We start from the raw sequence: 19,145 nt of genomic DNA, 5'->3' as shown, positions 1-19,145 counted from the left end.
TTTGCTGTATTTTAGTGCACATATGGCATTATGCTATAATTAAGAACCAAACATTAGTACTAGTATTTCAAGAAAATTTACATACGGATGTGCATTTTAAGCTGAATTATGCATTTTAGTATGGTTTGCCAAATCTCGACGCTCATGAAGTATCCTTTGATGTCTTGTTTCTTTTATGACATAATGTAAGATCTTTTAATGTTTTACACGTACGAACATATGGGCTTCCTGCGTCATCGTAGCTGTGCAAGCGCGGTGACGCCACTTATCTGGCGCTTTCTTGCAACTGCTGAAACGAACCTATTTCTAACAGGTCATGGGAAAATATTGCGAATGGTGGTTTGAAAAGCGTTACATTCAAAGCAGATTTCCTTTTATGCAAGATGAACTACGTGCGAGAATGTACGATGAATTTCTTAAATCACAAAGCGTTTGACTCTCATTTAAAAATCAACTCTTTGAGGACGACCATTTAGAAGAATTTCGAGCCCAGAAGATGAGACATTTGCATCGTTATTAAAAATTTTACTGGCACATTTGTGTGATGTGTCTTAAAGTGTAACATGCGCAAAAAAGATCAACATTATATGTGGAAGCTTAGCTTCTCTTCCAACTTATTAATCTTAAGAGACCAATATTATATGTGAATGCTATATATATTAATTTAAGCCATTAACTTTTCTTATTTGTACATTTGCACTACTTAAGAGTGATTGGCTGACTACATCATGTGTCCTATTGCTATCATCAACCGGCGAGATCATGTGAATGTGCTATGACGCTTACAAAAGCGCATCGCAATCTCGATTTCAATGCTTCCGAAAGTGACATGCGTTGTTTGGTGGAATTCAGATTTATACCTTCATAATACGAAAATATGCAGCTTACATGTTGCTGCATCAAAGGTCTTTCAAAACGTGTTTTTTTTCCCCCTGAGTTTCGTTTTCTAAAGTGCCAGGAAATTCTACGTCGGTATAAAAAACCATAAACATTCAAAGGATTGGTGACTTTTACAGTGCCGAGGAAGAGTATACTGTCACTTAACACGGAAAAAGTGTATTTTCACCCAGGAGAAAATGTATTTTTAACCGGGAAATCCGGGAAAAATCCAGGAATTTTTTTCCTTGTCCACGTATACACCCTGAACTATAATCCTACAAAAGCTAATTGTTTGGAAGTGGGGTTCATCACAGTGACCACAGCAGGAACTCATTAAAGAACATGAATAATTAGAATTTCTATGTTAAATAGTATTATAACTCCTACTTGGCCAAGGACTGATCCGTTACCTGTAATTTAAAATTGCTTTTAGTGTCGGGTGCAGTCTCATCGTTGGGGAGTGGAATAACTTGTTCACAGCTGGTTGTAATAACAAGATACAATGCAGCAAATGATTTTTATTGCACAGAAACATTTATCAGCTTCATAATAAGATATTTAGCCTTTAAGGTTAGACTTGCAAAAACACACATGATGGCACGCAATCAACACATCACCAAACCAGTCACTTCTCAACATAATTAAATAGCTGGAATATAAAAAAATTCCTTGTCCATGATTAATAAAGGATATTAATAGCTTCAGTAGTAAAGAAAAACATGTTTGAACATAAATAATGGTAATATTATACCAAATTACAAAGAGCAAGGAAAATGGCTTCCTTACGTGAAGACAGGCGAAACACAAAAAGGTAACAGGGACTTCACTCCTTAAGTTGTTGGTAAACATCTGAAACATGAAATTACTGATGATGTGATGCTAACAATACATATTACAATCTGATCTCTGGCATAGTGAGACATATTAATTTATTACAATGTGCCAGTATTACTAACCATGGGTTTCAGAGGAAGTCCTTCGTTGTGTGTGTCTTAGGAAGCCCTATAGTTGTGGTGCCGCTGCTGCTCTTGTCTTGATGCTCTTAATGATTTTTCATAAAAAGCTTGACTTACTGGAATAGAAAAGCTTCAAGAAAAGGAGAACAGATGGCTCCCTGGATCACAATGTATATAGAAAATCTATGCCCACTGATCTCTATCTCTGCATCTCAAGCCATCATCATCATCTATCACAAAGAAATTTGGTGCTAAAGACTCTGGTCCATAGAGCTCAAACACTTTCAGATAAGGATAGCATCACCAAAAAAACATCTATGAATAATGTTCTGTAGGAATTGGTACTCACATCATCAAACTGAACAGGCATTGCATTCAAAATCAAGAACACCCTTGAAAGAGGTGGAGATTATGAGATTAAAACTGAGAAAAGGACTACAATAATTGCTTAACAGCCTTATGATGGCCCACTATCTGGAAAGATCGGTAGACTTCTATGGAGACATGGCATCCAGTGTATTTTGCTCCCTTCAGCTGAGAGCAAAAGTATTCTTTGTAATGTTAAAAATGAACTAGGTCTCCAAAAGCCCAGTGTATACCAAATTTTGTGCACCTGGTGCACATGTGGCATTTGTTAACATGGGGCAGACTATTAGAACAGTTAAACAAAGGTACAAGGAACATCAGTGACCCAGCCAACTAAATCAACCAAGCGAATCAGCTGTCGCAAAGCACTACTTCGAATATAATCAAGAATTGATATACGATGACACAAGTATCTTGATGTGAACACACATTTTCAGGAACAGCGTAATTAAGGAGTCTGTCGAAATAAATGTCAGGAAACCTAATAAAGAGAGATAGAAGTTTCAATTTAAATAACTTTTGGGGTTTGGCGTTCAATTTCTTAACATCTCACCAGCCATCAAATCTTGCAGCACATGAAGAAGACCACTGTTTCAGTCATAGAAATATTGTGCTTGAAACGGAAACAACAACCCAGCAGAACATCTGGAAGCACTCCATTAAAGAAGTTTTCTTATCGGTATGATAAAGCATGATACTTTACATATACTAATGTAAAGGAGTAACTTTTTCTCAAATTTTGCACGAATTTGATGAAGACATAGGTCAGTATTACTGAAGGATAAGAGGATATCAAATGAGGAATAAGATCAGTCATACTACAAGAAGAATTGACATACATTCTGTATAAAATTTGGTAAAAAATAGCAAAATATTAAGAGTTGGCTGGAAAGACTTCTGCCTGTAGTTTGTGAGCCAATGTATTATTTTTCTAATTGTGTATCTCATATCATGTCAGTACCTGCAGGTGAACAGTTTTAGATCGCTCACAAGAAGGTAACTAAATGTAAACATAACACTAGTAAATAGTAGAAATTCTAAATTTGCTTGCCGCTGACATGTTATGCCCCTTTATAACAAAAAGCACAAAAAATTAAAAATATCCACATGATTTCATCCAATTTGTGATTTCTTGATCAAAAAAAAGGAAGAGGGTGGATGGAGAGGGTAAGAACTTATGAATTTTTAAAATGATCAAATGAAAAGTTGCCTATTGCTCTGATGCTACGGACAAATTAGATTAGGACAAGAAGGAATCTTACGATCTGTATCATTTTCTGTGCTACTGACTGTTAACTTTTTATGAATTTCCACAGTTGAATGTATCTAGGAATCAACAAGAACATTCCGATTGTAAATGGATTGACTTCATTTTCTGTTTTACTGTTTAACTGCTGTGTCAGTATGTGGAGTTATGGATTATTACAGAAGTTATGTCATTGTTGAGGTTCTTTTTTAATTTCTACTAGTTTGCTGAAACTAACCTAGACCTTGTTCCAGGGACCAAAAATTTTGTTTCATGTGCACCATTTAAACATCTTGCCAATTTTTTTCACACATGGCATACAGTGAGCAAAGTTTAATAACTTAAAGTGCTAGAATTAGTGTCTTTTTCAAAGAGCTCAAGTGCAAAGATAATTTTCCCATATTTATCTTGTGTACTTCAAGTGTATAGACAGTTTGCTACAAAGAGTGTGTAAGTGTAATGATGAGACATCTTCAAGCAATCTGAATTCATGTCGTCATTTTCATTTCATACTAGGTCCTGAAAGAAAATCAAGAATACCTGATGAGGAAGCAAATACAATAACAGCTTACCATGAAGGTGGTCATGCAATTGTGGCTTATTACACTAAAGATTCGCATCCACTACATAAAGTAACTATTATACCTCGTGGTCCATCTCTTGGCCATGTAAGTTGAATAAAGTTAACAATTCAAGAAATAAGATATTAATACTTTTATTATAACATGATAGAGTCAACTTTAACACTATTATTGTTTAAGAATTTTTCCATAAAGGTTCAAGAAAGTTAAAAAAAAAAAGAAAGAAAGAGCGACAAGACCACTTGCCCTTTGTTTGTCACAAACATAGTACCATATATCAGCATGTTAAGTTTTTACTTAGACAATTTATGTAAACAAGCATTCATTTGCGCCCGTGTGTGGCGTCACTCAGATACTATTTTATATGTATTAAATATTTTGTTTAGACAGCATATATACCAGAAAAAGAGCGTTACCATGTTACAAAGTCGCAGCTCATGGCTATGTTGGATACGATGATGGGTGGTCGGGCAGCTGAAGAACTCATCTTCGGCCCTGATAAAATAACTTCAGGAGCCTCAAGTGATTTAAAGGTATTGATAATTTTATTAAATATGTAGCTCCAAAATAACAAATAACAGCAAACCATTAACTGTTAGATAAACTTTTTTTTTTCTGTTTGGCTATTGAAGATAGTGGTTAGTTATTGTTGCAGAAATGTGGCACAGTTATAAAAATAATGTGGCTCTGAGGGAGGTAAGATACATTACATATCAGCAATTTGAAGACGTGTGTGTGTGTGTGTGTGTGTGTGTGTGTGTGTGTGTGTGTGTGTGTTTGTCACAAACATGACAAACATGTTGATTGGATGGAAGTTGTGATGATGTAGTGTCAGACATGCAAACATGTTGATTGAGTGGAAGTTGTGATGATGTAATGTAGACCATAGATTATTTTATGGCTCACTAATGTTAAACAGTTATGAGATAGGTTCAGATATTGATGCTTGAGTCATTTCAGATATATTTTCGAACTGATTTTTTCCTTTTGGTTATTAATTTTGGCATATTCTTTTGTGTTGCTGATTGTCATTCATAAGACATTTGCAGATCATCTGACTTTTTTCAAACAACTTACAGGAATTCAGCCAGGTAATATTTACAGCAACCGCCAATATTTTGGTTGGAGTACACCCCGCCATTTTCAAGGCAATTGAAAATTGTATATGCCAGGAGAAACTCGGGCCTCAGTTCATCTGACGTTTACCAGTTACCTATACGACCCATTCTTATATTAGATAGAAACAGGAATAATTATAGTATTATGAGTTGCAGACAGGCTCTACAAATAGACTGCCAAACACATGAGCTTTTTGCCAAAATGCTTTCTTCTAAAGTACATAACACATGCACATCCACACAAACACAACTTGTACACCTGTGGCCACTGTCTCTATCCACTGGCGCCTGGCTGCCAGTGGCCAGAGACATGAGTTGTGCTTGTGTGTTTACTTTAGAAGAAGGCCTTTTGGCCAAAAGCTTACATATTTGACAATCTTTTTGTTGTGCCTCTCTGTGACTCTGCATCTCCTCTATATGATGAGTAGCAGTATATCCCCCCCCCCATGAACCATGGACCTTGCCGTTGGTGGGGAGGCTTGCGTGCCTCAGCGATACAGATAGCCGTACCGTAGGTGCAACCACAACGGAGGGGTATCTGTTGAGAGGCCAGACAAACGTGTGGTTCCTGAAGAGGGGCAGCAGCCTTTTCAGTAGTTGCAAGGGCAACAGTCTGGATGATTGACTGATCTGGCCTTGTAACAATAACCAAAACGGCCTTGCTGTGCTGGTACTGCGAACGGCTGAAAGCAAGGGGAAACTACAGCCGTAATTTTTCCCGAGGGCATGCAGCTTTACTGTATGATTACATGATGATGGCGTCCTCTTGGGTAAAATATTCCGGAGGTAAAATAGTCCCCCATTCGGATCTCCGGGCGGGGACTACTCAAGAGGATGTCGTTATCAGGAGAAAGAAAACTGGCGTTCTACGGATCGGAGCGTGGAATGTCAGATCCCTTAATCGGGCAGATAGGTTAGAAAATTTAAAAAGGGAAATGGATAGGTTGAAGTTAGATATAGTGGGAATTAGTGAAGTTCGGTGGCAGGAGGAACAAGACTTCTGGTCAGGTGACTACAGGGTTATAAACACAAAATCAAATAGGGGTAATGCAGGAGTAGGTTTAATAATGAATAGGAAAATAGGAATGCGGGTAAGCTACTACAAACAGCATAGTGAACGCATTATTGTGGCCAAGATAGATACGAAGCCCACACCTACTACAGTAGTACAAGTTTATATGCCAACTAGCTCTGCAGATGACGAAGAAATTGAAGAAATGTATGATGAAATAAAAGAAATTATTCAGATTGTGAAGGGAGACGAAAATTTAATAGTCATGGGTGACTGGAATTCGAGTGTAGGAAAAGGGAGAGAAGGAAACATAGTAGGTGAATATGGATTGGGGGACAGAAATGAAAGAGGAAGCCGCCTGGTAGAATTTTGCACAGAGCACAACATAATCATAACTAACACTTGGTTTAAGAATCATGAAAGAAGGTTGTATACATGGAAGAACCCTGGAGATATTAAAAGGTATCAGATAGATTATATAATGGTAAGACAGAGATTTAGGAACCAGGTTTTAAATTGTAAGACATTTCCAGGGGCAGATATGGACTCTGACTACAATCTATTGGTTATGACCTGTAGATTAAAACTGAAGAAACTGCAAAAAGGTGGGAATTTAAGGAGATGGGACCTGGATAAACTGAAAGAACCAGAGATTGTACAGAGATTCAGGGAGAGCATAAGGGAGCAATTGACAGGAATGGGGGAAATAAATACAGTATAAGAAGAATGGGTAGCTTTGAGGGATGAAGTAGTGAAGGCAGCAGAGGATCAAGGAGGTAAAAAGACGAGGGCTAGTAGAAATCCTTGGGTAACAGAAGAAATATTGAATTTAATTGATGAAAGGAGAAAATATAAAAATGCAGTAAGTGAAACAGGCAAAAAGGAATACAAACGTCTCAAAAATGAGATCGACAGGAAGTGCAAAATGGCTAAGCAGGGATGGCTAGAGGACAAATGTAAGGATGTAGAGGCCTATCTCACTAGGGGTAAGATAGATACCGCCTACAGGAAAATTAAAGAGACCTTTGGAGATAAGAGAAAGACTTGTATGAATATCAAGAGCTCAGATGGAAGCCCAGTTCTAAGCAAAGAAGGGAAAGCAGAAAGGCGGAAGGAGTATATAGAGGGTCTATACAAGGGCGATGTACTTGAGGACAATATTATGGAAATGGAAGAGGATGTAGATGAAGATGAAATGGGAGATATGATACTGCGTGAAGAGTTTGACAGAGCACTGAAAGACCTGAGTCGAAACAAGGCCCTCGGAGTAGACAATATTCCATTGGAACTACTGACGGCCGTGGGAGAGCCAGTCCTGACAAAACTCTACCATCTGGTGAGCAAGATGTATGAAACAGGCGAAATACCCTCAGACTTCAAGAAGAATATAATAATTCCAATCCCAAAGAAAGCAGGTGTTGACAGATGTGAAAATTACCGAACTATCAGCTTAATAAGTCACAGCTGCAAAATACTAACACGAATTCTTTACAGACGAATGGAAAAACTAGTAGAAGCCAACCTCGGGGAAGATCAGTTTGGATTCCGTAGAAACACTGGAACACGTGAGGCAATACTGACCTTACGACTTATCTTAGAAGAAAGATTAAGGAAAGGCAAACCTACATTACTAGCATTTGTAGACTTAGAGAAAGCTTTTGACAATGTTGACTGGAATACTCTCTTTCAAATTCTAAAGGTGGCAGGGGTAAAATACAGGGAGCGAAAGGCTATTTACAATTTGTACAGAAACCAGATGGCAGTTATAAGAGTCGAGGGACATGAAAGGGAAGCAGTGGTTGGGAAGGGAGTAAGACAGGGTTGTAGCCTCTCCCCGATGTTGTTCAATCTGTATATTGAGCAAGCAGTAAAGGAAACAAAAGAAAAATTCGGAGTAGGTATTAAAATTCAGGGAGAAGAAATAAAAACTTTGAGGTTCGCCGATGACATTGTAATTCTGTCAGAGACAGCAAAGGACTTGGAAGAGCAGTTGAATGGAATGGACAGTGTCTTGAAAGGAGGATATAAGATGAACGTCAACAAAAGCAAAACAAGGATAATGGAATGTAGTCTAATTAAGTCGGGTGATGCTGAGGGAATTAGATTAGGAAATGAGGCACTTAAAGTAGTAAAGGAGTTTTGCTATTTGGGGAGCAAAATAACTGATGATGGTCGAAGTAGAGAGGATATCAAATGTAGACTGGCAATGGCAAGGAAAGCGTTTCTGAAGAGGAGAAATTTGTTAACATCCAGTATTGATTTAAGTGTCAGGAAGTCATTTCTGAAAGTATTCGTATGGAGTGTAGCCATATATGGAAGTGAAACATGGACGATAAATAGTTTGGACAAGAAGAGAATAGAAGCTTTCGAAATGTGGTGCTACAGAAGAATGCTGAAGATTAGATGGGTAGATCACATAACTAATGAGGAAGTATTGAATAGGATTGGGGAGAAGAGAAGTTTGTGGCACAACTTGACCAGAAGAAGGGATCGGTTGGTAGGACATGTTCTGAGGCATCAAGGGATCACCAATTTAGTATTGGAGGGCAGTGTGGAGGGTAAAAATCGTAGAGGGAGACCAAGAGATGAATACACTAAGCAGATTCAGAAGGATGTAGGTTGCAGTAGGTACTGGGAGATGAAAAAGCTTGCACAGGATAGAGTAGCATGGAGAGCTGCATCAAACCAGTCTCAGGACTGAAGACCACATCAACAGCAGTATATCCTTTTCGTATTACTGTAATTATTCCATCCTCTATTTTCCACTGTTTGATTTTGACTAACAGAAAGAGGAATGAAATGTACCTCTAATGTAACAATAAGCTTAGTTTCTACCAACAGAAAAAGGAATTAAATTTGTCTCTAGAGTAAAAACAAATTTAGTTTATTTAAAGGTTCTGAAATTATGAATACAATTTAGAAATTATAAATCCTCGAAATTCTAATTAACATCCATGCATCCGTGAGGCTACTTTATGCAAATCACACACACGACAAAATCTTTAGTACATTACCAAAGTAGTATTTATTGAAACCAAGTGTGACTCAGGGTTGGAGCAAAGCTACATCCTGTTTGTTTATGAAGCACAGGACAATTTTAGACTTGATAAGAGTGCAACAAACTGTTCACATATAATTATGGTTTTAAAATCAATTTTTGAAATTTTTAAATGAGTGTCAAGATATCAACATAACATACACTAATGCGGTCAGACAGAGAGACACTATTGATTGTTCACTCATTAGTCCTGATCATTTTGTCAAAATGAATTTAATGTGTTTTGTCTTCAATGCTGTGCACTTCTGAGGGCTGTGGGTGAGATGAGCCTTAGGCAGAGGTTAAAATCCGTCATCTGTGGAGATTCCCTCAGCAATCTGCAGTACATCCAGCACCTGTACATAGTAGAGAAAACAATATAGAACATCCTTCTTCAGTTTTGAAGATGGGGGAAATAGAGGGGTCACTCTGCTATGTTCTTGACATGGTGAATTCATGAGAACGAGGTAGCCAGTACTGCATCCAAGAAGGCTTGTACCATGACGAGTGTGGTCCAGTGTGCTGCATGCTATAATGACATTGTTCAGGAACTCTGTAATGTGTTTGTGGGAGGAAGAGTGAGTGGGAATGATAGACAACACATGATTGATAAAAGTGACTGTAAGACAATGGAACACTACCTTCTGGCTGTTAGGTGTGGTGAAGTCCACTTAGCATATGTATCTTTAAATAAATCACAGTCCCCTGATGCTTAGTATCATCATCACGTATAAACTACTACCGGTGTATGATGATTATGATTTGCAGATTATAGTTCGTCGTTATTTAACTGGGTGTATTTTACATCATGGAAAAAAGGTGGAGACCAATTAATTAGTAGACATGCCTACAATTTTAAGTAGGAATGAGATTAATGTGGTACATGTTTCGAAATTTTGTGCATTGTCTGATATTCTACCTTTGTGTGTAGGTGTGTGTGTGTGTGTGTGTGTGTGTGTGTGTGTGTGTGTGTGTGTGTGTGTGTGTGTGTGAGAGAGAGAGAGAGAGAGAGAGAGAGAGAGATAGAGAGAGAGAGAGATCAGTCCTGTATTTTAATAATACATTTGAACAATCACATTATCTTAACAGTTTTAAGTATTATATCATGGAGAGGGACTGTGTGTGCGAATCTGAGGAAGGAGATGTGACTTTATGTACTTGGCTTTTGGTATGCCTACATGTTATATACTTGTATTTTAACCACTTTCATCTCATAAAGGATTTGTAAGGCCACTGATAAATGTCATGTTCAACAAGCTAAACAAACCAGAATTACATATTCTGCCTGCTGCTTCAACGTAATGCAGATACAGTGCTCATCTTTGGTTAGAACCTTGTAGTCGACCTTGAAGTAATTGTAAAAAATATTTTGGATAACATAATTTTTGCATTATTTTCATACATTATGGAATACACTAAAAAGATGCCCTAAAGCCAGAAAAAAAATCCTATACCAGGCATGGAAATCACAATTGGGCTTGCCTCTATGTACTGTGTATAGGCCAGCTACTAATCAACCACTCATTGGTTACAGGAATTTTGTATTCAGTTTTTTCTGTTTGTCTTAAAAGCTTCAGTTATTTCTATCGACAATGTGGGTGTCCACTTTTAAGAATTTCTCTGTAGTTTTCCCAGTATGTTTAATGAATTCAGAAAATGTTCCATGGGCTAATTGGTCTCTGACTCAGTGTTGTTGTCGTAAGACTAGTAATCAGAACTTACACGAGTCACCATTGTTTTAATCAGCAACAACTAATGGTTTGAAGTGCTGCTGTGTTGGCCAAATGTAGTGAATAATCATTCTGTGATTGGTCAACCTGATGTAGGTTTTCATCAAAAACTCACTTTTTAATCTAATATGACGTGGTAAGAAGACTGTGAGAATTATCAGAACATCAGCAAAAAGAACTTCAGTCCTTAATTTGAATACTTGTTTAGTTCGAAAAATGAGATTTGAAATTTTTTTTTTTTGAAATTGCCATGGTCTCTGCCATGACTAACCCTACAGCCAAAAGTTCATTGAAATAGTGTAGAGCATATTCAGAATAATAGCACTGAAAAGATGCAGACTCATTGCTTTGATGTTGATTACAAGACCATTTGAATGAACTGCGGAAAATTAGTCAGTTCCTCAACCTAATTAGTTATTCTATAGTCAGATCTTGATTATTCTTATGTTAGCTTTTGAGGAAACTGCTTGTAAACTCTTGTATGGATATGGATGTGATGTTATCCTCGTGAGCTTCTCTCTCTCTCTCTCTCTCTCTCTCTCTCTCTCTCTCTCTCTCTCTCTCTCTCTCTCCTTTTTTAGCATTAATTGAAATGTGATCAGTTAAACAATAATTCTCAATAAATCCCTTTATTTCCCTCATTCTGTGCCCCAGACTTGGTTTTGAGGTTGGCACACTGAAGATTTTCCTTAAATTATCTGTTAGAAGAAAACTCACATTTTATGTATGTTTTGTTATCATATATTCATTTGTTTTTTCTATGCATTGTGTTTATATTTGATGACTGAATTTTTGATAATGGTTTCAGCTAAACAATGTAAACTGCATGCTTTTGTTTGTTTACAGCAAGCAACTTCTATTGCAACGCACATGGTTAAAGAATGGGGAATGTCTGAAAAAGTTGGCCTCCGGACGTATGATAACAGCAACAAATCATTAGTTGTTGTTAATGAGCTTAGCCCAGGCACAGCAGAATTGATTGACAGTGAAATTAAAAGGCTAATGATGGTAAGGATCGTGTTTGGTTTTGTGTGTAACACTTTCATATGTGAACAGGGATTATGTGGACAAATAGTAGAGATGTGTAATTATAAATTGGTTTTTACACTCTTGTCTCTCTCTTAGCTAAGCCACTGTGCACTAAGTAAAGGCATTCTCAGGAACTTACTTACCTTCAAAGTATAAGGGAAATATACAAGGTGTATTAAAAAAAAAAAATCATCTGATTTAAAGAAATCGCAACTATGATGTTATTTGAGATACGTGCGTGAGCAGGGCTTGAATATTCAAACTTAAGTATAGCTGTCACTGGAGCTCCGGAGAGGAGATTCTTGCATCTCATTGATTGTTTGTGGCAGTGCCCTTCTGCAGCAGTGGCAGCTGTAGGAAATGTGGCAGCGTAACTAACAGGGTGCGTATTAAAAACTGCGGCCGACTGGATAATTGGGGTGTGCAAGTCAGCCTCTGAGTGATTTTCATTTTACTACTAAATACATTAAAACTACTTGAGAAATCCACCATTAAAGTAGAAAAGCATCAGCATTCCTCTTCATGACACCTAAAGACTCCCATCATGCATTTGTGCATGGGATAACAGGTACAGCTTACAAATTTCCCATTTAACTTCCCTCTTATGTGTCTTAAAAGCCCAATCTCAAACCAAGTGTACTCCCATTACCCCACTCTTTTGTTTCTTTTAAATTATTTAAAACTACATAATATTTAAAGCAAAGTATGAATTGTAGAATATTTTAATTAGTGAAATATAATGTGTGTTTGTAATTGGTTTCAGCAGCTTCCTAAAAAGTCTGTATATGATGAGATTCGCTCTGACAACAGTAAAGCCTCATTTACACCAGTTTAAATTAAAGTAAAAACAAGCAAAGTAGCTTTCAAAGACAATTTACCAGTTTTTATTGCTGTGTGCTTTTAGCTGTGAACAAATGCTTCAAATGGAGGGGAAAGAGAGAACATCAAGAATGTGTACAAGAATTTAGACTTTCCCAGCGGATACAGTTGATGAATGCTCTCAGATTACCACCTGGGTGGCAGTATTAAAAAACCACTACATTTGGACGAGTGACATACTGATCAGCACCGAGCGAGGTGGCGCAGTGGGTAGCACACTGGACTCGCATTCGGGAGGACGACGGTTTAATCCCGTCTCCGGCCATCCTGATTTAGGTTTTCCGTGATTTCCCTAAATCGTTTCAGGCGAATGCCGGGATGGTTCCTTTGAAAGGGCACGGCCGATTTCCTTCTCAAACCTTCCCTAACCCGAGCTTGCGCTCCGTCTGTAATGACCTCGTTGTCGACGGGACGTTAAACACTAACCACCACCACCACCACATACTGATCATCTTTTGTCGAAGTGTTAGATTTTGTAGATGTTGTCCTTCTTACATATGTGGTTTATTTGTCAAGTTTGTGTAATACTTAATGTACTTGATGTTCATCACAGACAAGCCTATTTCATTACTGGAAATTGTTCAATATTATTAATATATGTGTATTTTTCAACAGGAATCTTATGAACGTGCTAAGAGCATTCTCAAAGCTCATCACAAAGAGCACAAATTGCTGGCTGAAGCTTTGCTAAAATATGAGACACTTGATGCTGAAGATATTAAAGCAATAATGAAGGGCAAAGATACTTCAGATAGGAGTCAGCCTGTATGACAGAGGAATGGTTTATAGGCAGTGTCAAACTTTTCAATAAATTTCCGTTCATAAAACAAAGAAACCACACTGTAAATTGAAATAAATAGTTTTCAGCTGTGAAGAGGATGTGATATCGGACCTTATTTTATGCAGTTTGTTTTTCCATGTACAGACCACAGCAACAGACATTTTGTTTAATGTAATTTCTACCATTAATTTATTGTACCCAACGTTCGTAATCCTGCAGTTGTGATTTACTTTGTTAAAGATGAGTCTTCCATACATACATCTTTGTTTTTCCTTATAATCCGGCCAACTGTCAGGAATTACAATTTCGTATAATTTAAGGAAAGAAATGGTGTATTTTTGGAACACATTGAATTTTGAACTGCAGTTTTTCTAAGAGGTTTAATGAAATATGCTCACTTTACAACCTGTGTATCACTTGTCATATTTGTGTGTTGTACCTGTAGTTTTAATTCAATCCTGCCTACATATTTTATTGATGACACATTGATTGGGTTGGAAGTTACTTGTACTGCCATTATTTGCCTGCATCCTGTTTGATCTCATATGTGACACTTTGATGCACGTCTTGAACAAAATCAATTTGCAATATCTCATTGTGATTGCCACAGTTTGCATTTTATATTAAAAAAAAAAAATAGGAATATGCACTTTTATTTCAGTGTGATTTGTTAGTTGTGTACACCTGAAATAAATATGTGTATTTCATTTGAATTTGTTATTGTATTATTTTTTTCAGTTCATTGTTACTTGATTTTATAATTCTCCTGTAACGATGTCGTCTATGGTAAGACGACATCTTTTGTTTCTGAGATGATTGGGCCTACTAACATAAATAGGTGCAATATCTCGTCACATTTCCAATCGCAGCATGACATCAACTACACTTCCATCGTATAACGGACTGTATTAGTTTATAGTTAACAGATGACTCTCATTGGGGGAAAAATTATGTAAATCTTACTTTTTTTTCAATTTGTGTGTGTGGTTTTTTTTTTTTTTTTTTTTACCCCTAATATATTAGTATTACAACCCGTTATGTAAGCCGCCATGCAGCTAGAGAGTAGAGAGAATGAAAGAAAGAAAGGGGGGGGGGGGGGGGGGGGGGGTAAAAGGTCACATTTATCCATAACTGTTAAGCTGTGTGTGTTGAATAAAATTTGGTTGACTGTGCAGCTATAATGCTAAAGAGGTATTTAATTTGTTTAGCCTCTTGCAGACATTGATTACTGTATATCATTGCTACATATGTGAGCTGTTGGTGTCTCAATCTTTGTACGTACCAGCATGTTCTGCACTGCACTGCTGTTAGCTTTAGAAATGCCTTTTTTATCTAGTGGTAACATAATGCCAATGCCTCTAAGTAGATGAGACTTCTGACACGCTTACAGCTGCGCTGATAAGTGATAAATATTACCCAAAGAATTCTGTAAAAATTTCATATTATTGTGTGACACTTAATGTAAATCAAATGAAAGTGTTACAGCATGGATTTAAATAAGCATGAAACTTGCTTGAGAACACCACTAAATCAGCTATTGAACGTTTGTTGCACTTTGACCACAGCTATTAACTGTACATGATAGATGTACGATGTTTATTATTGAACAAGTGGTGGTGTAAAGCTGTATTCTCCACAGAGTTTGTTGCTGTCAACTTGGCTGTTGGACATAGTGAAAAAAAACTTTTGACTAGCAGAAATGTAAATACACCTTAATTCATGAAAAATTGGAACTAATTGTCACTGGAGAAGTTAAAAAATATATTGTGACACCTTAAAGAAATGACCAAGAAGGAATTCATACATGGTTCTCTCTTAGTTTTAATTCCTACACAATATTTATGTCTCAAGTAAAACATCAGTTATCATTTGAGTCGAAGAATAGGTTCACTCTTTTGCAGAACATGCAGGAAACTCATTGTTGTCCTCAGTCAACACATTGGAACATTCATATATTTTCAAAATAAACAAAAAGAAACAGTACTCTTCTTAGCACTTAATGTTCTTGCACACAGAACTCTGCCCACCACCAGAGCCCTGAACGTTAGGAAAAATAAAAAGTGGTATATTCAGGCAGTATATTTTTTAAATCTTCTGTTGTTCTTATTATCTGTATGCCCAGTGCTGCAGAGAATACATCATTCAGCAGCTGGTAGATCACAGCCACCTGGTGTTGGCTGTTACATGGTGGCGCAGATTAGATTTTGGGCACAGTGTTGTCAACATGTCAGATTTTCTGTGTGGATGACACTTTCAACATTACACAGGTTTTAAAGTCATTGTTATTCGGTGCTAAAGAAACTATCTACATAGAGCATGGCGTAGATATACATTTACATTGTCTGCTTATTCACTGATAAAGATGTCATTTATGATTGACCTACATGTATTTACTATTGTGGTTGATCGATGCACACAAAGCTGTCATAGGAGTTTACATATGGTGTGAGCATTTGCTGGTTAAATTCTTTGCCTCCTCTGTACACCGTCTGCGTAGAATGTAATAAAAAGTCTTTAGGTACTGTTATTCAAATCTACAGAGCATATTCATAAGAGATGTTCAGTCATTCTTGACCGCTGTCAAACTTATTGATTGCTGCAGGTAGAATTTCCCTTTCTTTCTCTGCCATTAAGTGTCTGTGAAATGCCTTTTTAACTTGTTCATGTTAATTGTGGGTCATCGAGAGTTCTTGTGGGAGCAATTATTATCTGTGCTCATTACTTATGTAGCTGAGGATTTTCTTAATCTAATCCATTGGTCATCAAACTGCGGCCTGCTGTCCACACATGGTTTGAATCAAGAATTTGTGTGGCCTGGTTTCTCGGGCATATTTTATAATAATATCCATCTAGCTAGTAACAGCTGAATAGAAAAATGTCAACTAATGTTAAAACACTTTTAAAAGTGAAGATGTCCTGGTCAGTAACAACAAAAATACTTAAGAGAGACAGTAATCTTTTAAGATGTGCTTAATTATACATGATATAGGGAATTCAGCTGTGAGCTAAGTAAACTTGACTGCTTACCTCAGCAGCAGAGGGTAAGTACAGGGTCTGGCATAAAAAACTCCCCGATTACAAAGTAACGTGCAGCGGACAGTAGAAGGAGCAGAGTGGTAGGGGGCGCGTCGTTAAGTAGCTGCCTACGTGCCGTTTTCAGTGTACGCCATGGCGTGGTCTGGTGAACATCGTGCCTTCGTAGTGGAAGATTTTATTCAAAATGGCGAATCGCCTATTAATACTCAACGTGCTTTTCGCGTTCGCTTTGCGCTCGGACGACGGGACCCTGTTCCCGATAAGAAAACAATTTATTCTTGGGTTGCTAACTTTCGTGAGACAGGTTCCTCATTAAAAAGGAAACCACCTGGACGACCACGGACTGCAACAGGCCCCGGAAATGTTGATGCAGTTAGAGCTTCAGTTCAACAATCTCCTCGACGATCCGCTAAAAAGCATGCGGCAGCATTGCGGATATCTGATCGAAGTGTGAGAAGAATCTTGCATCGAGATCTTAAAATGCGTTCTTACAAAATTGTAACTACGCAGGAACTGAGTGAACGAGACTGTGGTGTCCGTGTAAGTTTGTGCCAAGACCTTCTTCGGAACATTCGTCCCAACGATATTGTGATTTTTTCTGATGAAGCACACTTTCACCTTGCCGGAACAGTGAACAGCCAAAATTGCAGGTACTGGTGTGAACACAATCCCCAAGAACTTCATCAACGACCACTTCATAGCCCTAAAGTAACAGTATGGTGTGCTGTTTACAATTCCGGAGTGATCGGTCCTTACTTTTTCGAAGAAAATGACAGGAATTTAACCGTCAACAGTGAACGCTATTGTGCCATGCTCCGCGACTTTCTCCAACCGCAACTAAGGGAGCTTTTTGGTGAAATAGAGAACGTGTGGTTCCAGCAAGATGGTGCTACAGCCCACACAGCGCGGCAGTCACTGGCATTGGTGAAGGAAATGTTTCCTGGACATGTGATCTCATTGCGTGGAGACATTGGCTGGCCCCCACGATCGCCGGACTTAACGCCCTGTGATTTCTTTCTTTGGGGCTATTTAAAAGCAAAAGTTTATGAACAACGTCCACAATCTTTACGAGCCCTGAAAGAAGCAATTACACAAGAGGTTGAAGCTATTCCACCTGAAATGACTCGAAGAGTAACTTCAGGGAAAGACTCAAACAGTGTGTCGACAGTGCAGGAAGCCATTTAAGGGATGTTTTATTTAAAAAGTAAGACCATAAGAGTATTTTCTAAAATGGCATAATATGTACTTTTATTTAGTATAAATAAAATTGTTCTACCTTATTTGGTTTCGTTTTTATTAGCTTTCCTTAAAGGGGAGGTTTTTCTGCCGGACCTTGTAGCATAACAACTCCGGGGTTAGAGGATATGAGAGGAGAAATGTTTTACTGTGTTTCTTTCATTGCTGACAGCTCATTGCTGTGTGTGTGCACCTCATACAGATCAGCTGCTATGGTACACTTTTCTAAAGGAAGTAACATGGATTCATGAATGCACATTAAAAAGACAGCTTCAAATGCCTACCTGTTTGTAGCAAGGAATGTGAAATTAAATTAAGTCTGTTGTAATACAGTCAAGTCAGTAAGCGAAAAATGATGTTCATAACGTGTAGTAAACATTTATGATCATGTATCACAATTCATAGTGCACTTAGATGCAATTAGTATTACCGTTATCAATTAATTGATCATTGGTTCACACAGAGAATATACGACCACTTGATCAGCCAGTTACACCATCACATCTTTGGGCTCACTGAGGGTGGCAGCTGTCTGAAGCAGAGACAGAGAACAGTCAACACAAAGTGTCCCGAATGGTGTCAATTTTTAATGATCATTACTTGGAGACCAGTGGCTAATTTATTGCACTCTTACTGTAGATATTCTGTTGGGGGCTCGTATCTGTCCTAATAATAAAACTGTAAAACCATTGTGTGTATCTGAACACACTAAGCTCCAAAACTAATAGAAAAATTTTCATGGCATTTTCACAGATAACTTAAGCATAACTTGAGGCATCTTATAAGCCATATTTCATCAGAATCAGATCCTTTTAAGCTATATTTCATAATAATCAGATCACTGAAAAGAAAGATATAATAATTTTAAAGCTTTAGGACTCTGCTGAACTTAATAGTTTGGATAGTTAACTAAGTGATAGCAGAAGTACTTTCGGAAGTTTATGTCACTGATAGAATTAGGTACATAATTACAAACTACTACATTGTATTTACTTGGCTGTGATATGAGGATTTACTAATTTTGCTTTTTGTTTAAAACTGTGAAGTTGCATTGCTTCTTTCAATAAGTTTCATTTATATTTCCAAATTCTCGAAATAAATATGACAGTTCTCAGAAAAAATGTGACATACATTGAATTCTCCTTCTGCAATGACTGTTAATAACAATTTTTTGTTACCTGGAACACTGCAGATAGATCAGTATGGACATGTCAAAACTGACAGTTCCAGCGAACAGAATCGGATTGAATTTTACGTGT

At 37.5% G+C, this 19,145-nt stretch overlaps 1 protein-coding gene across 1 annotated transcript in view; it reads left to right on the top strand.

Annotated features, from left to right (window-relative positions):
- The window catches only part of LOC124776714 (ATP-dependent zinc metalloprotease YME1L-like), a 94,612-nt gene extending 80,343 nt beyond the window's left edge, over positions 1-14,269 (top strand). Inside the window, exons 11-14 of the mRNA XM_047251826.1 lie at positions 3,964-4,115; positions 4,415-4,561; positions 11,772-11,933; positions 13,449-14,269. Coding sequence (XP_047107782.1) covers positions 3,964-4,115; positions 4,415-4,561; positions 11,772-11,933; positions 13,449-13,604 — 617 coding nt within the window. The 3' untranslated portion in view covers positions 13,605-14,269. The remainder of the gene's footprint in view (positions 1-3,963; positions 4,116-4,414; positions 4,562-11,771; positions 11,934-13,448) is intronic.
- Positions 14,270-19,145: the final 4,876 nt, after the last annotated feature.

The sequence above is a fragment of the Schistocerca piceifrons genome, chromosome 2, assembly GCF_021461385.2.
Source record: "Schistocerca piceifrons isolate TAMUIC-IGC-003096 chromosome 2, iqSchPice1.1, whole genome shotgun sequence".
NCBI classification, from domain to species: domain Eukaryota; kingdom Metazoa; phylum Arthropoda; class Insecta; order Orthoptera; family Acrididae; genus Schistocerca; species Schistocerca piceifrons.
The sequence above is the reverse complement of the archived record's forward strand: the minus strand, read 5'-3'. Positions and strand labels throughout refer to the sequence as shown.